At 43.0% G+C, this 26,114-nt stretch overlaps 1 protein-coding gene across 12 annotated transcripts; it reads right to left on the reverse strand.

Moving 5' to 3' along the window:
- Positions 1-121: 121 nt before the first annotated feature.
- fads6 (fatty acid desaturase 6) lies at positions 122-25,430 on the reverse strand. Of its 12 annotated transcripts, none has more exons than XM_076999794.1 (7): positions 17,231-18,718; positions 6,571-6,824; positions 4,148-4,314; positions 3,544-3,724; positions 3,210-3,394; positions 1,661-1,840; positions 122-909 (listed from the first exon to the last, which is right to left on the reverse strand). In XM_076999794.1, exons 1-7 carry the CDS (start codon positions 17,392-17,394, stop codon positions 760-762), a joined length of 1,281 nt encoding a protein of 426 aa, XP_076855909.1. In that variant the 5' UTR covers positions 17,395-18,718; the 3' UTR covers positions 122-759. The 12 variants fall into 12 exon arrangements, with proteins under 12 accessions (XP_076855909.1, XP_076855916.1, XP_076855915.1 ...); XM_076999801.1 differs by lacking the exon at positions 17,231-18,718 and adding an exon at positions 7,061-7,142; XM_076999800.1 differs by lacking the exon at positions 17,231-18,718 and adding an exon at positions 6,939-7,047.
- Positions 25,431-26,114: the final 684 nt, after the last annotated feature.

Genomic DNA, 26,114 nt, shown 5'->3' on the forward strand with positions numbered 1-26,114 from the left:
CCACTCCTTCCTGATGACTCACCTGTACAGGAGGGTTTGACTGTGGTAGGAGTGTAGGTGAGCAAGTTCAGTCAGACACCTGAGTAAGACTGTGGTGAATTAGAGAACAGAGCCAAGCAGGCTTACAGGAGTTTGAACTACAAGCACCTGTTGAGACACACAAATGTCAGTAGCATAATCCTACACAACATCATTAGAAATTACTATGGACCATAAGTTGCTACAGTAATGATTCAATCATAGACAGAATGCACACAGAAAGTTTATTGCTGCCATCTGCTGGTGCAAGAATTGTGCAATGTTGTTTAACAGCTGTACAAGATAAAATGTGTTTTATTTTCAGTTGAATATTAATCACTATACAGTATATGCCTCCAAGCCCTTACAGAACAGCAAAGAATTATGCTATCTAAATTGGCTGCCTTGCGCACACACATTCACATGGACACAGACACATACTCAGAGCATCACATTTTATTGCTAGTTATGTAAGTGAGGTGCTGCAGGCCGAGCTTGTGTGAGTAATTGCTCGTCCTCTCCACTGAGGTCTTCCTCCCTTGAGAGACAGCTTGCCATGTTTCTGTCTCACTTGACTTCTTCACTATTACAGTACTGGCTATCAACAGGACGTTCTGTAAGGAAGCAGTGACATCTATACTTCTTAAGTGTTAGATTGTGTGCATTGTTGCTTTGATTGGATGCAAAATTAGGAATCATTTTCTAAGGGAAAGTTCCGGAAGTGAGGTGTTTTTTGTCTCCTCACTGCACCCCCACCAACTCGGTGATGGGTGGAGCGAACACCATCAGCTCCTGGTATTTGTGGAAGAAAAGGCGAAGCCGAGAGAGATAGCTGTCCTCCTGATAGGGCAATGACTTTGCCTTCAGGTACTGCGAAACTATTGGCTTCACCTGCAGAATGAATGAGAGGGTGAGAGAGAAAGGTGAGAAAATCTAGAGTCTGTATTGCTCCATCTCTGTGTATGAGTGTATTTGTGTGTGTGCGTGTGTGTGTGTGTGTGTGTGTGCGCATGTACATGTGTGTGTGCATGGCTTCATGATACAGTATTATGCTTCTGAAAAGCCTTAATGTGTGTGTGCGTGCGTGTGTGCGTGCGTGTGTGTGTGCGTGCATGTGTATGTATGTGTGTGTGTGCGCATGTGTGTGTGTGTGCGCATGTGTGTGTGTGTGTGTGCGCATGTGTGTGTGTGTGTGTGTGTCCATGTGTGTGTGTGTGTGCATGTGCGTGTGTGCGTATGTGCGTGTGTGTGTGTGTGTGTATATGTGTGTGTGTGTGTATATGTGTGTGTGTGTGTGTGTCTGTGTGTGTGTGTGTGTCTGTGTGTGTGCATGTGCGTGTGCATGTGCGTGTGCATGTGTGTGTGCATGTGTGTGTGCATGTGTGTGTGTGTGCATGTGCGTGTGCATGTGCGTGTGCATGTGCGTGTGCATGTGCGTGTGTCTGTGCGTGTGTGTATGTGCGTGTGCGTGTGTCTGTGCGTGTGTGTGTGTCCGTGTGTGTGTGTGTGTCCGTGTGTGTGTGTGTGTGCGCATGTGCGTGTGTGCGCATGTGCGTGTGTGTGTGTATGTGCGTGTGTGCATGTGCGTGTGTGCATGTGCGTGTGTGCATATATGCGTGTGTGTGCAACTGTGCATGTCCACCTTTAGGCACATATTGTCGGAGAGGGTGGGGAACAGGTGGTGCTCCACATGGCAGTTGATGAGTGAGTGTCCGAACGTCCAGTCCAGCAGTGGGTTACGGGGGAGGTTCAGCACGCCGTGGCTCATCTGGTAGATCCGCTTGGGCCGCCGTGTCGGAGAGAACATCGGCAATCCTATGTGCTGTTGTAAACAAACACACAAACAACACACACACACACACACACACACACACACACACAGACTCACAGACTCAATATATGGGGTGTCTAAGACGTACTGATTTATATTGTCATTTAGAGGCAGTGTATGTGTATTTGCAGTGTATGAGTGTATACTGTTTGAGACATTTGTGTGAAATGTGTTAAAGAAACCCTTGTCTGCTGGGTAAGCTAAATCATATTTATTTATTATTACACACACACACACATACGATATTCCAGACAGGCATACACATACATATATATGCTAACACAAAAAAAAGAAAGCAAAAGCAGTGAAAGCCATGCCTCTTTAACAAGAAACATGTCTTACATTGCAAACACCTTCAATGTGGCTCTAAGGCTTTGTGGCATCAACACAACCTGAGACAAATACCACGCAGGATCAGCAGGAATGAGGAATGGTACTGTGTTCTGTCAATGCCTGGGAAAGCAGTGAACAAACTGTTGTTTTCTGTTTCCTGCTGGCCTTTTATATGAACCCTGTGAACTTGGACTAGAGTTAACCCTTGACCCTGAACTCCAAAGAGCCAGACGAGAACAAAGCACCTTTAAGAGCAGAAAGAGAGAGAGAGAGAGAGAGAGAGGGGGGGGGAAGGAGAGAGTGAGAGAAAGAGGGAGAGATATATATAGAGAGAGACAAACAGAGGAAAAGAAGGGAAGGAGAGAGAAGGAGAGTGAGAGGGAGAGAGGAAAGGAGGGAAGCAGGGAGAGAGAGAAAAAGAGAGAGAAAGATAGAAATGTGTGGGCTTGAAATCCTTGAATTACATCAGGAGTGCAATTGTTGTGATCTGATTTGGTTACATTCTAAGTCTAAAAGTCTAAATCTAAAATGCCTCAAAGTGCCACTAATTTAATTCTTGCTGCTGTCTGATTTGTGTCTTATTTCTCCATCATCTTTTGGGTAAGTTCATATTAAGTGTGATGCGAGGAATCAGGCATAGAAATCACTGACATTTTGTCATTAACATTTTTCTTTAAAACGTGTCAGTTATTGAGAAATCAAGTTCGAATGAACATAATCTAACAGAAGAACCTTTGTATTTTGTAACTCTTGTTTTATTCAGAAGATACTGGTTACCAGATGCTGCTTGGCTGGTAGCTGGAACAGAAAAAAAAACTCCCTGCACACTAAACCACAAGTATTCATCTGTGTTCAGGACTACCCCTAACCCTAGCTATCAGTGTGTATGTGCTAATAAAACACATGGGTTGTTTTACTGTGTGTGTGTGTGTGTGTGTGTGTGTGTGTGTGTGTGTGTGTGTGTGTGTGTGTGTGTAATGCATTCACACATGGTACATGTGTGTGTAAGTGTGTGTTTATTGCTCACCTGAAAGATGTTGACATGTATGTAGGGCAGGGAGAACATGGCTCTGCTCAGTAGCATGACCAGCAGGGCAGAGGAACACTCTAGTTCAGACACACACCGCAGGAGCGTGTAGTGTGCACACACCCCCACACACACACACACCACTGTACGCACTGCTACCCACAGAGGCTGCCCCTTCAGTTGTTCTACAACACACACACAGACAATAAATAACAAGAAAGCAGTGCAGTGTTAGAAGTGTATGTAATTGGTGTCTCTCTTTATGTTCTGTTCTGGCTGAGATGTTCATGGAGTTCAAAATATTTCCTATGCCTGTCTATCTGTGAGGTCTTACTCATGGCGACTATCGGGGTGATAATAGGCACAGCCAGTGGGGCGATGAACAGATAGACGCCACGGGGCAGGAAGGGAATCTTCCACGTGCTGGAGTCCCCTAGACCGATCACATTGGTATGTGCATGGTGCATCTTAACATGGGCTCTCACACCTGCCCTTGCAGTGAATGATCCACACACCTGAGAGCATGTCCACGCACACACACAAACACACACACACACACACACACACACACACACACACACACACACACACACACACACACACACACACACACACACACACACACACACACACACACACACACACACACACACACACACACACACACACACACACACACACACACACAGTGTTTTTCTTGTTCTCTTTTCAATTCAACCCTGGCATGGCTTACCAACTTACAGTATGTGTGTGCATAGATGCACCTATGTGGTGTGTATGTGTGTCTGTGTGTTTGTGTAGAGGTGAATATGTGGGATGGGGGTCAAAAATAATAATGGAGAAACAAGAAAACTCTAAACTGGAAACTTTTACATGAACAAAATGCATAATTCAAATTAATCTCAGAAATAACGGCCCCTCCACGAATGACCTCTCACCTCAATGAAGAAGATGGCCCAGAACTGTCTCCAGGCCACCGAGGCGCTCAGTGCTCCGTGACTGGCCAGGTGCGTGCCCTTCACCGTAATGACAGCATGGGCCACGCCCATCAGCAACAGCCCCAAGGTGAAACACAACACCTGACAGGAAGCCAGCAGCCAGAACCCTAGGAGAGAAAGAGAGAAACAAAAATAGAAGCAGAGGGTGGAGAGTGAGAGAGAAGGAGAGAGAGATGAGTGTGTGTGTGTGTGTGTGTGTGTGTGTGTGTGTGTGTGTGTGTGTGTGTGTGTGTGTGTGTGTGTGTGTGTGTGTGTGTGTGTGCAGACATAAACAGCTCTTGTGTGTGGGGTACCTGTGAGAGAGAGAATCTTTCATGTTGGATGTATTTATTTCTATTTTACAGTAGTTTATTCAAAACAATTGCTGAATGTGTGAAAACCTTACAGAATAACCCCAATAAAAAGTGTCATATGTGCATGTACTATTCGTAAAAATGAGAGTGATAAAGTGGGTGATTAGAGTTTTTTTAATCTGTATTATTATGAGAGTGGTTACAAGACATATAACATTGACAACTTTTCCGCATACTTCCAAGGTGCTCTGAGCAACACAGACCCAGGCCAACACAGACCCTGGCCCTGACCTCCTTCTAGCCACATGGCATGCTTCGGTAAGGAGTCTGCTCGAGCTGACCTGAGATCAGCACACAACCTGGCCACCCCTATACTGCTGCAATAATGGTTGGATATGGAAAACCAAGTCAGTGAGTTCAAATGAGAGGAATATCCAGCCTGCCTCACAGGACTGGGAGCACTGCAGTTCAGTGACCATGGCAATCAGAGAAACCAAAAAAGAGGATGGTCAAAGAGTACAGGAAAACATACACAAACAAACAAACAAACAAACAAACAAACACTCAGGCACACACATGCATGCATTCTCACAGGCGAACCCCCCCAAAACATTAAAGAAGGTTGGCAGATTAACTATAACAATAACTCAGAGGGCACATCCACTTTAAAACCCTAAGGTTAGGGATTAGGTTTGAGTCCCAGCTGTGTCATGTGCTGCCTGAAGAATGTGCAGGATTGTTACTGCTCTCTTCTAGGGCATCTACGCTGAGGACGTGGTTAGGAAGGGAAAGGATGTTTAGAGGCTCCACCCTCCCATAACCGTGAGACTGAAACAAACGCCTGAGCACTGTGGGAACTGTGCACATTAATGGAGAGAATGAGAATAAATGAAGTGATTGTTCAGAAGTGCTTTGTTTGGTTCTGTGAGCAGAACCAGTGCCCTTGCAACAATTCAAGGTGAACCTGTACATGCTGATTCATCTTTGTGTGCTGCATGGGTTGTACATTGTCCAGTGTGTGAATGTGTGTGTGTAATATGTAGGTGCTTTACAGTGTATGTAAAATATACTTGACTAAAAATTACTCTTTAAAAAACAGTGCTTGAAAGTTAGAATCACAAAATGCAAACTGTCATTGCATGTTCACTACTGATCTGAAATAATTATTTCTTATTATCTATATGCATCTGTTATTCCAAAACTAATACCAAAATGTCACTTTGAAACACAATCAGGGCAACATTGTTTTTTCTGAATGAAATTCATCCTCCGTGTAGCTCTGAAATACAATCAAACCATCTGAATGACCTCAGGGGTCATGGACACACAGTGCACGCCATTGTATTTCCCTGTGTGCTCAGGTTTTCCTAAAGCCCTACAGGTTAAGCATGCAATGAAATGCAAATGAACTGAAACCAAGGTCCAATCATATGTGGCAGAGCAAAGTTAATGAAACGATACCCAGTCGGTGTCTAGAATGGCAGAATGTGTTTGTTAGTAATGGACTTTGAATTACCAATGTGTATGAAATGCTCTACAAATGACCTCACCTCCCCCTGCCTTCCTCTTAATGATGACCTGGATGTGTGTGTGTGTGTGTGTGTGTGTGTGTGTGTGTGTGTGTGTGTGTGTGTGTATTACAATGAATGTATGTATAGTATGAATGTGTATTTTACTTTGGTACAGTGTATCTGGAATTGTATCTGGTGTTCTCAGTGTTTCTGAAAAAGAAATTGTGTAAACAGATTGGCACATGCACAGAGGAAAACACATGGCTGTAACACAGTGCTGTAACACAGTGCTGTAACACAGTGCTGTAGTACAGTACTGTAACACCACACAGGCAGCATCCCATGAGGTGAAATGTCATGTAGTACACAACAGTGAAGTATGTTCACAATGAAGCTACATGTTAAATTCAGGATCTTGATTCAATTTCATCAACAACCCGTTTGGACATCTAGAACACTTTACCTGGGATGTTTATCAACAGGACAGTGTGTGTGTGTGTGTGTGTGTGTGTGTGTGTGTGTGTGTGTGTGTGTGTGTGTGTGTGTGTGTGTGTGTTACCTGCAGGGAGGCTAATAAAAGCCACAGCCAGTATGGTGCAGTCGAGTCCTCTCTGCTCCCACCAGCTGCTCTCTCTCACCGCTTTCTGGACCAGCCGAGTCAGTTCCATCATCAGGGACTCTCTGTCCTCCTCCCCCCGCTCCGCCGGCTCCTTGGCTGGGGCTGCAGCTCCCCTGCGACCCTTGCCTGGTCCATCCCGCACGGCTGGTGTGGCGCCCTCATTCTCACTCCATTCCTCTGGGAGGCTCTGCATGCTGCAGTCACAGGGAGTCGTCTTTTAAACACACTCACAGACATAGACGCACACGCATGCACGTCCTTTGCACACTCACAGTGACCAGTTTTCTATACGTTTTGGACTGACGCACATTGGAAACGGATCCCTCTCTCTCTCCTTCTCTCTCTCCCTCTCTCTCTCCCTTCATCCCCGCCTCTCTCCCCCCTCCCTTCCTCTTTTGCTGCCTTTACTGCTGCACCCTTCACCACTCACATCTCACTGTCTCCTCGTTCCCTCAGCTCTGTGGTTCACACAAACATCCACAATGTCGCGAGAGCCAGCAGCCATCCTGAACTGCTTTATCTCTCTATCTCTTTCTCTCTCTGTCACTCACACACACAAGCACGCACACACACACGCACACGCACACACACGCACACGCACACACACACACACACACACACACACACACACACACACACACACACACACACACACACACACACACACAGTAGTTGCAGCTACACACTCTTCTGTTTTTCTCTTTATCTCCATGACGTCTGCCCACCTCGCCTCTGTCTCCCCCTCCCTTTCTCTCCCCACACTCACTTGTGGGATGGAGGGAGTGAGACAGGTGAGAGCACGACAGAAGAGAAGTTGAGGGTCCCGCACACAGGCCCTGCTGTATCTCTAACCCTGACCCCTGACCCCTGCACGCTCCAAAGTGCGTGCAAATAAAAAGGAACACCTGGAAATACTGACACTGCAGCTGATAAGCTTCCTGACAAGGCAAGCAAGGTTGTTGATGCTCACAAAATATATTCAAAAGAAAATTTTCAGAGAAGGTTCAGAGAAGCAGTGACAACTCAGTCACATTAGTTTCAGCCATTGTGGTACTCTGTTGTTTTCTGTTGTTGTTCATTTTATTATGCTGCCTGGCGTCAACCAGAGGAGGATGGGTTCTCCTTTTGAGCCATGATTCCTCTCGAGGTTCCTTCCTCTAACCCTCAGGAGGCATTTCCTCAACACTGGCACCTCTGAGTTGTGTTGCCAGATGTAAAAACTGCAATATAAATAAACTTTCATTGATTCATAAATAAGTATGATCCATAAATGATTCACTCTGGACAAGAGTCTGTCAAATGCTGTAAAGGTAATTACAAAACAAAACTAAAACTGTTTCCATAATAAACTCAATAATTAATGTTTTTTTTTATAATCTGTAAACTGTTAAACATGAACGAAAATAGTTGTTATGGTTATTATTATTTATGGCAGAAGTGAAGACTCCTGTCCCCACACTCCACAAAGGGCCTGTGGCTGCCGGAGCCACACCCATTCTTCCTTCACCCCCCCACGTGCAGTCTGAGAGGGTTTTTCACCATACAGTAGAAGAAGAAGAATCTCAGATGCTGGCTGATACAGGACACGGTGTGGGTGAACCGGGCCACCTTTCTCCTCAGGCCAACTGTTAGAAAGTTATGGCTCTTGTTTCTGTATGGGAGGATCTATGCTCAAACCGCCATACACATAAATCATGCTACTTGAGCCACTTTTAATCCCTTTCCCTTTGGGGCTGTATTAACTCACACACCAACCACTACAGCACTGCCATAAAGACAGGTGGCACCTGCTCCATGTTGTGAGACGTAGCGATATGCTGGCGCAAACTCCCATGCACGCACTCGCATACACACACACTCACATGCACTCGCGTCTTACAGATGCCCCATCCACTGCAGCTGCAGGCGTTTCACCTCCTGCTCTTTGTCCACTGGGTTTGGTTCTGTCAAGGCCTTACTGTCATGCACGGTTTTTGGCAAACAGTTGGATAGTTTGCTTAGCAGTTTACTCAGCAGCCTGTTCTCTTGTGGTGCATTGACCCCGAAATCGGTGTCAGTAGTTCATGATGGATACAAACAAGCTGCATATGTTGACTTTTGATCCCATCTAATGATCTTTTTATTGTTGTCTATTATCTTATTTGTTATCTAATTTGGTTTGCATTTCAGTAATAATGTTTAACATCATTATTTTATGGTGAATAATACAGTATAATAATTGTTGGCTGACAAAGTAAAGGTGAAGCTAGTGAAGCTAATATTTTATGCTGTGTTTACACTGTTGTACAGGACAGTGTATTAATCTTTAGTTCTTAACATACCTTCCCTTTTGTGTTTCCTCTGCCACAAACATTTTGCCCATCTTATACTGCACCTGTGTGTCTTGCCATTCTAACTCGTCTACGACCCCTACATCTTCTAATAAGGGCTGAGAGAGATTTCATGTTTCATGTCTTGTGTGACGTCATACCCTTGAAAAGAATTCAAAACAAGGAATGAGAAAGAAAAGTTTTTTTATGTAATCCTTTATGGGTTTCACATTCTATAGCTGCAATATCTGTGATGTATGCCTGTGGAACTCCTGTTTCACTCAAAGTTCTCTGATGAGTGCACAGTACTGTTTACAGATCTGTTGTGGAAGGGAGGTGCTGTTTGTATGTCTCTGTTACAAATGATGACACCTCAGACCTGGGATCAGTCTGATTGGAACATCCTGCATTAAAGGGCTGAGCTGAGCTGAAGTAAGTTTGCTGGAGATCATTTTTGTAATTAATTGTATATTTTTAATTATTACTGTATCATCACAGCATTATTACAGTATTTCATGCTAACAGTAGCACTCCAAAGGCTCACAGTGCTCCGGAGTTACAGAGTAACACACACCAAACCTCTCACCTGTCTGAAAGAAACTACATAAATCACAGGACACAACAATGTGAAAACATGCTCACACACAAGACTATACTGAACAGTGGCTTTGACTGGCATTCAGAGTCCAAGGAAAAAAAGATATAGAAAGAAAGAATGATAGAAAGAAGGAAAGATAGATAGAAAGCATATGGATATATATAAGCATATATCATCATCATCATCATGTTCTACAATTTCACATTCACTGTCACTTCACTCTTAATTAATACTGTATTTATTACATTGCAATGCTGTTTACTAAACAATAAATCTTCTGGCAAAGAAAAACTTTCTCATACAAAACACTCAAAACCACAGAACTTGACTCTTCCCCATAGAGAGAAAAACTCATATCAACACCATAACCATCACAATACATCTGATAGACAATATTAAACCTGGGAACAATAAATAAAATAAAAGTAAACCTCAAACACAGACACATGATACAGAGCATTCTTCTTTAGAAGAAAATGTCTGCAGGCTAGGTTTAATACAGGACTGGAACAGTGCTCTCCCTTCTAGAAAAACAAGGAACTCTCCGAACAGCCTGCCTGCCTTACACTTAGTATTTGGCAGACGTTTGTATCCAGCATGACTTGCACACTGACTGTGTGTGTGTGTGCGTGTGTGTGTGTGTGTGTGTGTGTGTATTGAGAATCACTCATCAGCACTCATGAAGGGAACTTCATATTTTCACTGCCATTCTCTCATTAACTTGTGGGTGCCTGGAAAGGTGACAATATCTATATTTTTCGGAACGTAAATAAATATTACACGTAAACTATGCACAGGCGGGCATAGTCCTATACGCACATGCATGAACACTGACAAATACACAACATCCATACACATTTGCATCCATCAACATTTGTGTGAGCACACACATATGCAAACACTAAACATATACATACAAATCTGTGTATGTACCGACACACAGACACACACACACACACACACACTCAGAGTTCAGTGTCATGCAAGGCCCCGGCTTGCTGTAGTGTTTGGCTGCGTCTTCTGCAGGCCTCCAGCAGACGCTTGCGTGGGCCGAGAGGGATGTGGATGTTGGCTAGGTCGGCCTCAGAACACAGCAGCAGGGCCTCCAGGTCCATGTTCTCTCGCAGGAAGGTGGAGAGGTAGTCACTCAGGCCCTGGGTGGCCAGGAACACCTCTAGAGCAGATGAGGACGACTGCAGCTCCAGCAGATGATCCTCTAGACCAAGATCGTCCTCCTCCCATGGTAAATCCTGGAGAACACATTCACACCATCATCATATAGTCATCATCATCTTCATTAGAAGGGCCCTTGTCTTAGTGAACGACTTCTCAGAAGTGAACTGAATTTTCTCAATGATAAATATTCTGAAATTCATCTCAGTTAACCTCAAATGCATTTGACCTGAAACCTGTATCATGTGGTTGGTCTTTATTCTCATGGCATTTGACAAAATTCTCTACTTCCAACTGCAAGAGACAAAGAAGATTGTACTGTTCTTGGAAAATCTGCGAATATATTGTTCTGGGAATCTGGAAAAACCAAAGTCTTTATACACACTTATACATACACGTGCACACGCCCACATGCACCTGCACACACCTACACAAACACGCACACCAACACACACACTCATTTGTGTGTTTACCTGTAGGTTTCTGTCCTGTAGGCTTGCTAAGCTCCCGCTGCAGTGGGAGTCTGGGCAGTCACGCAGCCTCCCTCGCTGGTGCACGTTTTGTACACACCCCGCTGACTTGCTGCTCCCCACACTGAAAGCCTCTTCCTGGGTGCTGCACATGCCCTCTCCACCATACCTCCGCCGGAAGACCAGCGTTCCGAGGCCCGGCCGGGAGAACAGAGAATCTTGGCTGGAGTCCTCACTGACCTCGGAGTAGGCGCTGCTGTACAGCCCAGGTTCGCTCAGAGCGCGTAAACCCATGTCGTCATCTTCGTCGCTCACCGTCCTGTCCGGGTTGAACATGTTGCGGATGTGTCGGTGACTAGCCGGGCTCTGCCTCAGAAACAACACGTCGCTGCCCAGCTGCAGGCCGGAGAGGGAGCGCACGCTCCTGCGGCCGTCCTCCGAGATCCGAAACGTGCTGTCGCCCTGCTTCTTTCTTTCCAGATGTTTCCGGATCATCGTTTTTGCCCGGACGGTGAAGTGGAGCGTCGCCTGTAGGGGTTAAAAAAAGTGGCAGCAGGTGAATGAATGTATAAATGTGTGTGTGTGTGTGTGTGTGTGTGTATGTGTGTGTGTGTGTGTGTGTGTGTGTGTGTGTGTGTGTGTGTGTGTGTGTGTGTGAGACCGGCATGTACCTGTCTGGAGCTGGAGTATCCTCCGGACTGTGTGGAGCAGACGTGACTGAACTGTGGGTTCTGGTAGCTCAGGCTGCTGCAGGAGCTGGATAAGCTTGCGGTGTCGGATGCGTCCATGGCAACGGCCTCTTTCAGGAAGTGCTTCTGCATGCGCAGCTGATGCTTGTGCTGCAGTCTGGCGCAGGCGCTAATGCGGCGATCTGCAGTGCGGACCGCACGCTCCTTCAGCTTGCTCACCAGCTTGGGGTTAAGGGTCGTCTGCTTGGCGACGATGGAGTCCAGGTAACGCACGCAGTCCATGTGACCGCGGGTGGCAGCCATGTCCAGAGGCGTGTGGTAGTCGTTGTCCAGACACCACACGTTGGCGCCGAACGAAACCAGGAAGGTCAGACAGTTCACGTGGCCGTTAGCGGCAGCGACGTGCAGAGACGTGTTTCCCCAGATGTCACACTTATCTGGATCTCCTCTGGGACAGAGAGTTGAAAACAACAAGAATATAGTTTCCATCCATTATCTGACACTGTCAAAAGGGCATATTTAATACTGAAGTCAGGTAGGACAGTTTAGCTGGTAGCCCCAGTGCATCAGCCTGCAGCTGGGAGTTTGTGCTGTAGTATTTACAGGGTTATTTACAGGGTTATGATCTGTACTGTATTAGGACTACAGGAGAATGTAACCGATCCATTTTTATTTTGATTTTCACCCGTGTCTTGGTTATTCCTTGTTGGACCTCTGTATTTAAATCCTGTGTTTCTTCCTTTTGGTTGCTGGTCATTGCACGTAGCCCCTGTTTTACTCCAGGTTCTGGTATTGGTATTTTCTAGTTCTCTTTTTTGTTGTTATTCTCATGTCTTGTATTCTGGTATTCAGTCCAGTTTCTGTTACTAGTCTTGTTAGTTTTGTGTAGATCTTGTCTCTTCAGTTTGTAGTGTTCTAGTTTGCTTTGTGTGCCTTTGTTTGTCTATATTGCTACATAATCTGTATTTTCCATGTCCTTGTTCATTAATTCTGTCTGTATTGTAGTGTTACTTCGTTGATGTCTTTAGTCTTGTTTACTTTATCTGTGTTTGATGTCTTCTTAGTTTTGTCTTGTCGTTTGTTAATAAATTATCATAAACTCAAAGGTCTCCTGCACTTGCGTCAACCTGCCTCCTTGAGTTGTTACATCACCTAGGCATGCAGACCGTTTTTACAAACATTTGTGAAAGAATGAATCGCTCTCAGGAGCTCAGTGAATTCCAGAGTGGAAGTGTTATAGAATGCCACAGACATCCAAACTTCATGTGGCCTTCAGATTAGCTCAAGAACGGTGCATGTCATGGAATGGGTTTCCATGGTTGAGCAGCTGCATCCAAGCCATACATCACCAAGTGCAATGCAAAGTGTCAGATGCAGTGGTGTAAAGCACGCCACCACTGGACTCTAGAGCAGTGGAGACATGTTCTCTGGAGTGATGAAATGTGCTTCTTCATCTGGCAATCTGATGGACGACGCCAGGAGAACGGTATTTGTCTGATTGCATTGTGCCAAGGGTAAAGTTTGGTGGTGGGGGGATTATGGTGTGGAGTTGTTTTTCAGGAGCTGGGTTTGGCCCCTTAGTTCCAGTGAAAGGAACTCTGAATGCTTCAGCATACCAAGACATTTTGGACAATTCCATGCTCCCAACTTTGTGGGAACAGTTTGGAGCTAATCCCTTCCTCTTCCAACATGACTGTGCACCTGTGCACAAAGCCAGGTCCATAAAGACATGGATGGTAGTCTGGTGTGGATGAACCTGACTGGCCTGCACCGTCCTGACCTCAACCCAGAACCCTAGAAAACATTTGGGATCTTCTCATCCAACAACAGTATGTGACCTCACAAATGCGCTTCTGTCAGTTGGTCAAACTGTCTGCTCTAACGGTGTGCTATGCATTCAGTTAGGTTCAGGGGCGGACTGGCATACATTGCTACCGGGGATTTCCCCCGGTGGTTTAACTCGGCCCGTGGAGGAGCCACTGCCGCGTATTGCGGCCCCGGCCCGTAGTCACGCTGCTGTTTAACTGTGTCTATTACCTCCCCCGCTCCAGTCAGACTAACCTGCGCGGCCGCGGACTGATCCTGTAAACACATGAACGAGTTGGACCGGGCCGCGGACTGGGCCAGCTGGTGCGGTCTGACGGTATGCAGCGGAGATCAGAAAAAAACCAACTTGTCCCAGAAAATCCGGGCCGGACTACGAAAACATACAGCAGTTTAAATTGTAGATAATATGTTATTTTAAATGTACTGCTGTCACCTCTGCAACGTCTAGGCATCATGTACAAATTACCTTAACACGGTTAACACGGACGCAAGTGGCGGTCTTAAAGGTTCCAGAGCACTGCGCACTGTTTTTTTTTTAAAGATATTGAAATTCTTAGATTAAAACCACCACAAATAGGTAAGAGGAAGAAATACCCACGTTAGAGTTGTAGGTTGTTTAGGATGCACTTTGCGTAAAACAACTTGTTTGGTGGTCTTATGATGGACTATTTAAAAGCCACTATGTGGCTTTGTAATCATATTATTTGCTGGAATTAATATTGTCCATATGACAATAAACGCCGTCATATACACTACGTGCCATGTATAGATTCATATACACACACACACACATACATGTACATATATGTGTACATATATGTGTACATATATATATATAGAGTTGGCCAGTCTGTCAGGAACTCCCGGGCCACTTTTTCTCCCCAGTCCGCCCCTGGTTAGGTTAAAGAACTTGTTTAAAAAAAGAATTAGTAGCAAGTTAAAACAAATTATGTTGGATGTAGGTGAATAATTTATTTTCAGGAGGACTCCATGTTCCTCAAGAAGTAACTTGGGAAACAGGCTGTTTTATTATGTTGAAGAACAGATTGGTTGTAGCTTTACTCGTTTTTAATATATATGTCATGCAATGTTTTATTTGGCCACTCTGTGGTGCTGGTGAGCACGAGTGCATGTTTGTAGGGACACAGTTAAGCACTAGAGATACCATACTGGGTGGTTTATTTTGTTTGTTTTATCAGCCATATTTGGAGAGATGTTTGATGTATGTGCTCAGATTCCTTCATTTACAGCGTAGCCCTGAGGCACACAGTGAATTAATGGTCTTTAAAGAATTTGTCTGTCACCAAATCCCACTGCCTCTAGGATAAAAACAAGCGTCCTTGTGTTTTGCCACACTAATGCTTATCCCACCCCTATGCTGGATCCCTGGCACTGTATTAGAAAGCTGTTGTGGAGGGACTAGTAAGTCAATTTGACTGGAACATTCCATATGTGAAGGCTAGTTCTCTGGTGCCCTTGTTATAAGGTTTCATTTGCTGGAAATAATTTCCTGAACACAATGAAACATCACTAAAAAAAAGATGACACATACCTGTATGTGTGCTAGGTATTAACCACGCTTCACCATAACCAAACAAGGCAATCACAAGTAGCTTCTCCTATAATCAGTTTTCTCTGTAGGCCTATACATAAACAGGGCCCTGACAACACTAGTGCACTCTGTAAGGTGAATTCAGTGCTCTTGGCATCCAGCAATAAAATATAATGAACCTGCACATAATTTTGTTGACAGCTGTGAATATTGGTAAGGAAAGGTCAAATGTCAGCATGATGAGCATAGGCTGCTCTTCTTTCTCTTACTGAGGTCAAAGATCAAGTGCTTCTTAAGGGATAAATCCACCACAAATCTGTATATATTAGATAGGCAGAGAGAGATATTGACCTTCAATGCAGCTTTTATATGGCAACTGTTCATTTAAAAGTGATCCTGTTTAACTAAAACTGACTTTAACCTCATACAGATATGATTTATAGATCATTAAGTGTTAAGGATCAGGACCAAAACAATCTGAAATGATGACTTACAAAATGAACAGTGCTTGATTAAATATTCCTGCTGAAATTTCTACAAATCTCTTATATTCCTAACATTAAACACATTTAATTTCTGCAAGACTGAACACCAGAGAGGAGCTGCTGTTGTTTTTAATGGATACCATGTAGGATACGATTGCAGAGAGAGCAATGAATTCACTGTCGAGTCGTAAACTACGGTTGTAAAACTGTTAATTGAAGTGTGTTCCCTTGGCTTCAAACTGACCTTTACACACACACACACACACACACACACACACACACACACACACACACACACACACACACACATTAATTCAAGTACATATCAATAGCACTCACAAACTACCACAGAAAAATTATATCATTACCAAAATGTGCATGTGCAGTATAGTTGAGTCTATAGCATAGTTTTTGTAAAATATTTACATTTTAGACCTGCTGAGTCTTGCATATCAGCACAATCCTGAACTGGCTGGGAATTGGCTTTCAGAACTTAAAATAGAAACTGCTATGCAACGTTTACATAGTTTATGGTCTTGGTTGAGGGATATTTTTTAAACCTTAAATTAGGAAACACACATTTTCAGAGACTTGCATCTAGACTAGAATATTTACAGAACAAATATCACTACTTCTAAACTCTAAACTCCAGCAGGAAGAAGAGCTGTCCGCATGCTCACCACACACCCCTTATCAAACATGACTTTTAGGAACACAACATTGGCATAAGAAGCAGGTTAATACAGGGCTTCATTATTTAATCACCCTCCCTTGTTCATACAAGCCCAGAGCCAAACGTGATAAGCAGAAGAGTCCAGCTTTCCTATGGTCCACCACATGTGACCCACAGAACCCAGTAATACCAGATCCTTCATATGTGTGAGAGCAGGGCAGTGTGCTAGAGAGGACCCTGTAAATTGTTATTAAAATAGTTGTATAATTGTATATTCTTTCTGGGCGGTAGGGCATTGGACTATTAAGTCATCTGTTGTGTCAAAGTTCAAACTGTCCAACCAAAATATTTTGAACACTTTGTACATCATTACCTCCTCTTCACTGATCATGTCAGTGGCAAAAGCAGCAAGATGAACTCTGAAGCTGAATAAAATCAATCCAGTACCTCAGAACTCACCGGATGGGATTTCATATTGCTGACTAGGATCTGTTACTCAGGCACCACTGCACCTTTAGGGCATAACCTAGACCAAGTCATAAAGACTTTTTATTAAATAATTTAAATGACCATTACCAGCTGTCGATCGCTCATTACATTAGCAAGAGACAAGTATCTCTAAGTCAAAATATTTCTGAAAATTTGTATGATTGACATTTACATGAAAGAAAGAAAATATGTGCAAATAAGTGTATAATATGCTATAGTTTATTTAATGTAGGCTTTAATTTCTTATTATTTGTATAATTTCCTATTCTAATTCCTATCATAAGACCTGTTACCACTCAATAAGTAATTTTTGTTGTTTTTTTAAGTCTACTCACCCCCGCCCTATCACAAGTCTGAGAGCATCCAAGTTGCCGTGGTATGCCGCCCACAACGTAGGTGTCATTCCGTCTTCGTCTGGGGTGTTTAGATCTTTACGCGTGGACTTTTTGAGTAAATCCAAGAAGCCATCTCGGGCTGCGCGGTGATATTTGTCGTTCATCACGGTTAAAATATCAAGCCAGGTTCATACTTTGACATTTGATTCAGAAAGAAACCAGCACATGTAGGCTACTTTTTGAGTCCACGTGGCTGTTTCAGTGGAGAGTCAAACGCTTGTAATACTCCAGTGGTTTATGAAGTCCGGAGGCAATCTGTGATGAGAAATGAAGTGCTTCTCAATTGGTGAGCGCGGTCAGGCGGTAGTCCGAGGAAAGCAAGTAATTGTGCCTTACACCGATTACATTTGTTTCAGTCATTCTGACTAAACAAATCAAATCAAATCAAATTTATTTGTATAGCGCTTTTCACAACACATGTTGTCACAAAGCAGCTTTATAGGATTTACAAGTTTAACAATCGTATGGGTCCAAATCCCTAATGAGCAAGCCAGAGGCGACAGTGGCAAGGAAAAACTCCCTATGATGGTGGGGAATAGGAAAAAACCTCGGGAGGACCAAGACTCTAACACACAAATGACACAAAATCAAAATACGAATACACAAGTCACACACAAATCACACAATCAGACTAAGTATAAGATAACTAGAATGAAAGTTCTGGGTGTTGATATTGTCAATGTAAATGTCTTGTGATTAACGCCAGGTTTTCATTCCGTGTCGGAGTGATGATACTGATATTGTAGGCTGCAACTGAAGTGTTACTCCCCAGGTGAACCTCGAAAAAGAAGGATATGTGATGTGGTAAATATGTAACAGATTATTCAAAGGCCAAAGTAAACAGATAGGCCTACGTATTTAGTCTTTTTTAAACATTGAGACCGTGTCTGAGTCCCGAATAGAGGCAGGAAGATTATTCCACAGTTGTGGAGCTTTAAAAGAAAAGGCTCTTCCACCTGCTGTGATCTTTTTGATCCTAGGAACAGTTAATAACCCTGCGTCCTGCGAACGAAGTGAACGTGCTGGGTTGTAATGATCAATACGTTCGCTAAGATACTCTGGAGCTAAGCCATGCAGTGTTTTATATGTTTCAGCATATTAGACCAGTCCTATCAGCCCTGCATTGGCTCCCAGTTAAACTCCGTATTGATTTTTGTAAGGAATGCCGTCTGATATGTCCCTCCTAGCTTTGCCTGCTACTAATCACCACGCCCCCTTTTCAGTCACATATATACAATTTCCTACCACTTCCTCGTCGCGAAGTATTGCCGTTTCCATGCAGCATACCAAGCATTTCCATTGCATGTTCGATCTCCTGTGCTCTGACCCTTGCTTTCTCCTCAGACCTTGCCTCCTGTCTAGCCCTCCTGTACCTCCCGGATTCTGCCCTCTCGTTATGACCCCCTCGTACCATCCCAAGAAAACGCTATCGTTATTACTACTTACCACGAGGCTGAAGTTGGTTACTTATTCGCAGTTTGAGATTCGTTTGGCTACTTATTCGCAGCTCCGTATTCGGCGGCTGAATTTGGTTACTTATTCAAAAAGGTTATGTTCACGATGCGTGTTTGCTGCGCACTTTGTTTAAAAGCGATAGATTAAACGTTACATGAAACGAGCGTAGGAGCAGACATTTAAGAGGTTATTGTTTCCCATACTGATTTTGTGAATGTAAAAAATAAAAATAAAATGAAAGCATTTCATTTGTAAAATGGTTTCTATTTCAAGTCGTTTCAATTGTATGCAGTTTGTACATGATGATTGAATTCGTCAACATTTCTAACGTAAGGAAACATATTCTTAGAGTTGAAAACTAAAAACACAGTAATGCTGTTCTAGAACACAAATAATCGGAAGAAGAAATACCAGCACACAACATGGCATATTGAGCAGTGGGCAGATAGGTGAACGCATTTTAAAGGGGCAGTTTCAGAGGATTATTGAAAGCCTTATTGATGGTGGGCCAGAGAAATAACAAATGCATCATGAAGAACAGGTCATTCCCTAAGAGAGGAACCTGATTTTAGCCTGATCCAACATCATTTTATACCTTAAATCTAACTGGAAACACGGCATATTGAGTAGATAAGTGCACAGAGAGCGCACTGAAATGGTTCAGAGGGGCAATTTCAGAGGTGTGCTGTATGCCTATAAGGCGTCGGGCCAGACAAATAACACATGCATCATACATAACTAGTTCCTATATGTATGAGCAACCTGATTTTGGCCTGGCCCAGAATCATTTTATGCCTCAAATCTAACTGGAAACATGGCATATTGAGTAGTTAAGTGCACAGGTGAAATGGATCAGAGGGGCATGTTCAGAGGCCTGCTGTATGCCTGTAATGTCTTGGGCCAGGCAAAACTCAATTGAATCATACATAACTAGTTCCTATATGTAAGAGAAACCTGTTTTTGGCCTGGCCCAGAATCATTTTAGCCCTCAAATTTAACTGGAAACACGGCATATTGAGTAAAGCGCAAAGGTGAAATGGGTCAGATGGCCAAGTTCAGAGGCCTGCTGTATGCCTGTAATGTCTTGGGCCAGGCAAAACTCAATTAAATCATACACAACTACTTCCTATATGTATGACGAACCTGTTTTTAGCCTGGCCCAGAATCATTTTATGCTTCAAATCTAACTGGAAACATGGCATATTGAGTAAAGCGCACAGGTGAAATAGTTCAGAGGGGCAATTTCAGAGGCCTGCTGTATGCCTGTAATGTCTTGGGCCAGGCAAAACTCAATTGTATCATACATAACTAGTGCCTATATGTATGAGGAACCTGGTTCTGGCCTGGCCCAGAATCATTTTATGTGTCAAATCTAACTGCAAACATGGCATATTGGGTAGTTAAGTACACAGGTGAAATGGATCAGAGGGGCATGTTCAGAGGCCTGCTGTATGCCTGTAATGTCTTGGGCCAGGCAAAACTCAATTGTATCATACATAACTAGTTCCTATATGTAAGAGAAACCTGTTTTGAGCCTGGCCCAGAATCATTTTAGCCCTCAAATTTAACTGGAAACACGGCATATTGAGTAAAGCGCAAAGGTGAAATGGGTCAGATGGCCAAGTTCAGAGGCCTGCTGTATGCCTGTAATGTCTTGGGCCAGGCAAAACTCAATTGTATCATACATAACTAGTTCCTATATGTATGAGGAACCTGGTTCTGGCCTGGCCCAGAATCATTTTATGTGTCAAATTTAACTGCAAACATGGCATATTGGGTAGTTAAGCACACAGGTGAAATGGTTCACAGGGCCAAGTTCAGAGGCCTGCTGTATGCCTGTAATGTCTTGGGCCAGGCAAAGCTCAATTGTATCATACATAGCTAGTTCCCATATGTATGAGGAACCTGATTTTGGCCTGGCCCAGAATCATTTTAGCCCTCAAATCTAACTGGAAACATGACATATTGAGTAGTTAAGCACACAGGTGAAATGGGTGATACGGCCAAGTTCAGAGGCCTGCTGTATGCCTGTACTGTCTTGGGCCAGGCAAAACTCAATTGAATCATACATAACTAGTTCCTATATGTAAGAGAAACCTGTTTTTGGCCTGGCCCAGAATCATTTTAGCCCTCAAATCTAACTGCGAACATGGCATATTGAGTAAAGCGCATTGGTGAAATGGGTCAGACGGCCAAGTTCCGAGGCCTGCTGTATGCCTGTAATGTCTTGGGCCAGGCAAAACTCAATTGTATCATACATAACTAGTGCCTATATGTATGAGGAACCTGGTTCTGGCCTGGCCCAGAATCATTTTATGTGTCAAATCTAACTGCAAACATGGCATATTGAGTAGTTAAGTACACAGGTGAAATGGTTCACAGGGCCAAGTTCAGAGGCCTGCTGTATGCCTGTAATGTCTTGGGCCAAGCAAAACTCAATTGTATCATACATAACTAGTGCCTATATGTATGAGGAACCTGGTTCTGGCCTGGCCCAGAATTATTTTATGTGTCAAATCTAACTGCAAACATGGCATATTGAGAAGTTAAGCACACAGGTGAAATGGTTCACAGGTTCAAGTTCAGAGGCCTGCTGTATGCCTGTAATGTCTTTGGCCAGGCAAAACTCAATTGTATCATACATAACTAGTTCCTTTATGTAAGAGGAACCTGTTTTTAGCCTGGCCCAGAATTATTTTATGTGTCAAATCTAACTGCAAACATGGCATATTGGGTAGTTAAGCTCACGGGTAAAATGGTTCACAGGGCCAAGTTCAGAGGCCTGCTGTATGCCTGTAATGTCTTGGGCCAGGCAAAACTCAATTGTATCATGCATAACTAGTTCCCATATGTATGAGGAACCTGGTTTTGGCCTGGCCCAGAATGATTTTATGCTTCAAATCTAACTGCAAACATGGCATATTGGGTAGTTAAGTACACAGGTGAAATGGTTCACAGGGCCAAGTTCAGAGGCCTGCTGTATGCCTGTAATGTCTTGGGCCAGGCAAAACTCAATTAAATCATACACAACTACTTCCTATATGTATGAGGAACCTGTTTTTAGCCTGGCCCAGAATCATTTTATGCCTCAAATCTAACTGGAAACATGGCATGTTGAGTAAAGCGCACAGGTGAAATGGTTCACAGGGGCAAGTTCAGAGGCCTGCTGTATGCCTGTTACGTCTTGGGCCAGGCAAAACTCAAATGCATCATACACAAATAGTTCCCATATGTATGAGGAGCCTGAATTTAGCCTGGCCCAGAATCATTTTAGCCCTCAAATCTAACTGCGAACACGGCATATTGAGTAGTTAAGCACACAGGTGAAATCGTTCACAGGTTCAAGTTCAGAGGCCTGCTGTATGCCTGTAATGTCTTGGGCCAGGCAAAACTCAATTGTATCATACATAACTAGTTCCTTTATGTATGATGAACCTGATTTTGGCCTGGCCCAGAATCATTTTAGCCCTCAAATCTAAATGGCAAAATGGCATATTGACTAAGCGCACAGGTGAAATGGTTTATGAGGTGGATTTCAGAGGCCTGCTGTATACATGTAAGGCATTGGGCCAGGCAAATAACATATGCATCATACATAACGCTTTACTATATGTAAGAGAAACCTGATTTTGGCCTGGCCCAGCATAATTTTATGCTTCAAATCCAACTGGAAACATGACACATGGAGTGGTGCGCACAGGTCAAATGATGCAGAGCAGCAATTTAAGAGGCCTGCTGTATGCCTGTAAGGTCTTGGGTCAGGCAAAACTCAAATGCTTCATAAATAACACGTTACTCTATGTACGAGAAACCTGATTTTGGCCTGGCCCAGTAACATTTTAGCTCTCAAATCCTGTTTGAGAAAAAGAGAAACCTAGCTTGATTCTTGAGAATAAAGGGCTATGCCTTGCGAGAGCTGAAACAAGCATTGAATTTACCAATGGAACTTGAATTTGGAGTTATGATGATTTTCTTTTAGGGAGAAACCTGGTCTCTATGTTGGAGTATTCATTTGTGTGATTACATGAATAAGGCCTACTAGTATGTAGTTGAAAGTTCTCTAAAAATAAAATATTAATAGACTGCACTATTAACATTATATAATATTTTAACTGCATTAGAAATACTATTATACAAACTGAAGTCTAGTTTATCCAATAGATAGGCACATGTTTAATATGATGCATGCCTGGCCTGAGACATTAGAGGCATATAGCAGCAAGCATCTGCAATTGAACTGTATCATTTCACTTGTCCAAAACTACACAATATGCCATATTGCCAGTTAGATCTGAGGGCCAGGCTCAAGCTAGGTTTCTCTTACACACAGGAACCTGTTATGTATGATGCATATGTTATTTGCCTGGCCCAGCGCCTTAAAGGTATACAGGAAGCCTCTGAAATCAACCTGAACAATTTCATTTGTGCATCACTGCATGTGTCACGTTTTCAGTTAGATTTGAGAGCTAAAATGTTACTGGGCCAGGCCAAAATCAGGTTTCTCGTACATAGAGTAACGTGTTATTTATGAAGCATTTGAGTTTTGCCTGACCCAAGACCTTACAGGCATACAGCAGGCCTCTTAAATTGCTGCTCTGCATCATTTGACCTGTGCGCACCACTCCATGTGTCATGTTTCCAGTTGGATTTGAAGCATAAAATTATGCTGGGCCAGGCCAAAATCAGGTTTCTCTTACATATAGTAAAGCGTTATGTATGATGCATATGTTATTTGCCTGGCCCAATGCCTTACATGTATACAGCAGGCCTCTGAAATCCACCTCATGAACCATTTCACCTGTGCGCTTAGTCAATATGCCATTTTGCCATTTAGATTTGAGGGCTAAAATGATTCTGGGCCAGGCCAAAATCAGGTTCATCATACATATAGGAAGTAGTTGTGTATGATTTAATTGAGTTTTGCCTGGCCCAAGACATAACAGGCATACAGCAGGCCCCTGAACTTGACCCTGTGAACCATTTCACCTGTGTACTTAACTACCCAATATGCCATGTTTGCAGTTAGATTTGACACATAAAATGATTCTGGGCCAGGCCAGAACCAGGTTCCTCATACATAAAGGAACTAGTTATGTATGACACAATTGAGTTTTGCCTGGCCCAAGACATTACAGGCATACAGCAGGCCTCTGAACTTGAACCTGTGAACCATTTCACCTGTGTGCTTAACTACTCAATATGCCGTGTTCGCAGTTAGATTTGAGGGCTAAAATGATTCTGCGCCAGGCTAAATTCAGGCTCCTCATACATATGGGAACTATTTGTGTATGATGCATTTGAGTTTTGCCTGGCCCAAGACATTACAGGCATACAGCAGGCCTCTGAACTTGGCCGTCTGACCCATTTCACCAATGCGCTTTACTCAATATGCCATGTTCGCAGTTAGATTTGAGGGCTAAAATAATTCTGGGCCAGGCCAAAAACAGGTTTCTCTTACATATAGGAACTAGTTATGTATGATTCAATTGAGTTTTGCCTGGCCCAAGACATTACAGGCATACAGCAGGCCTCTGAACATGCCCCTCTGATCCATTTCACCTGTGCACTTAACTACTCAATATGCCATGTTTCCAGTTAGATTTGAGGCATAAAATGATTCTGGGCCAGGCCAAAATCAGGTTGCTCATACATATAGGAACTAGTTATGTATGATGCATGTGTTATTTGTCTGGCCCGACGCCTTATAGGCATACAGCACACCTCTGAAATTGCCCCTCTGAACCATTTCAGTGCGCTCTCTGTGCACTTATCTACTCAATATGCCGTGTTTCCAGTTAGATTTAAGGTATAAAATGATGTTGGATCAGGCTAAAATCAGGTTCCTCTCTTAGGGAATGACCTGTTCTTCATGATGCATTTGTTATTTCTCTGGCCCACCATCAATAAGGCTTTCAATAATCCTCTGAACTGCCCCTTTAAAATGCGTTCACCTATCTGCCCACTGCTCAATATGCCATGTTGTGTGCTGGTATTTCTTCTTCCGATTATTTGTGTTCTAGAACAGCATTACTGTGTTTTTAGTTTTCAACTCTAAGAATATGTTTCCTTACGTTAGAAATGTTGACGAATTCAATCATCATGTACAAACTGCATACAATTGAAACGACTTGAAATAGAAACCATTTTACAAATGAAATACTTTCATTTTATTTTTATTTTTTACATTCACAAAATCAGTATGGGAAACAATAACCTCTTAAATGTCTGCTCCTACGCTCGTTTCATGTAACGTTTAATCTATCGCTTTTAAACAAAGTGCGCAGCAAACACGCATCGTGAACATAACCTTTTTGAATAAGTAACCAACTTCAGCCGCCGAATACGGAGCTGCGAATAAGTAACCAAACGAATCTCAAACTGCGAATAAGTAACCAACTTCAGCCTCGTCTACTTACCTGAGTGAAATGATGGTTAGATATGTTCCAGTCAGGTCTCTCAGGTCTTCAAATAGTAATCTACTGGTGATTCCTAAAAGCCGATTAAAGATTGGTGAGGGTGCTTTTAGCCACTATGGCCCAAAGCTCTGGAATTCTCTTCCTGAAGAGCTCAGAGGCATTTCATCCCTGCATAGTTTTAAGAGCAGTCTCAAAACATTCCTGTTTAGATCCGCTTTTAGTTAAGAAACTCTATCTTAATAGTTTTATCTTATTTACTTTACTTTTTATTATCTTATTTACTTTATTTTTTTACTTTTTATGTTATTTTAATGTTTTTATCTTTAATTTTTTTTAACATTTTCTTTTTGTCTTATCTCCTTTTAATGTTTCTTTTTATTTATACTGTAAAGCACTTTGAGTTACATGTATGTATGAAAGGTGCTATACAAATAAAGATTATTATTATATTATTATATTACTTCTAGCGCTAGTGATACTCGTGCCATTTTCTGTAAACGTGACTCATTTGAATAAAAGCAGTATACTTCCGCAGTTGGATCCCTCTCTGTCTGGTCAATACGTTACAATTTTTAAATTCTTTTATTAACTTATAAAGCATTGCACGGGCTTGCTCCTGAATACCTTCAGGAACTTATTTCCTATTATGAACCCCCACGTCCACCAGTCCTATCAGCCCTCCCAGTTAAATTCCGTATTGATTTTAAAATTCTTTTATTAACTTATAAAGCATTACACGGGCTTGCTCCTGAATACCTTCAGGAACTTATTTCCTATTATGAACCCCCATGTCCACTAATATCACAGGGTGCTGGTCTTTTATTAGTTCCACAAATTAATAAGGTAACAGCAGGGGGAAGAACTTTTTCTTGTAAGGCCCCCCAGCTTTGGAATAATCTTCCTAAATGCGTCCGGGACTCTGACACAGTCACAATCTTTAAGTATAGGTTGAA

The sequence above is a fragment of the Brachyhypopomus gauderio genome, chromosome 3, assembly GCF_052324685.1.
Source record: "Brachyhypopomus gauderio isolate BG-103 chromosome 3, BGAUD_0.2, whole genome shotgun sequence".
NCBI classification, from domain to species: Eukaryota; Metazoa; Chordata; class Actinopteri; order Gymnotiformes; family Hypopomidae; genus Brachyhypopomus; species Brachyhypopomus gauderio.

What these genes read in the sequence shown, in the direction of transcription:
- fads6 (XM_076999790.1), bottom strand. Translation starts at nt 17,394, where the DNA reads ATGAACGACAAATATCACCGCGCAGCCCGAGATGGCTTCTTGGATTTA. An exon ending in AGACTTGTGATAGGGCGGGG is followed by an intron (nt 12,318 to 17,230) that starts GTGAGTAGACTT and finishes TCTCTGTCCCAG; the next exon opens with AGGAGATCCAGATAAGTGTG. An exon ending in TACAGGACAGAAACCTACAG is followed by an intron (nt 10,788 to 11,183) that starts GTAAACACACAA and finishes TGTGTTCTCCAG; the next exon opens with GATTTACCATGGGAGGAGGA.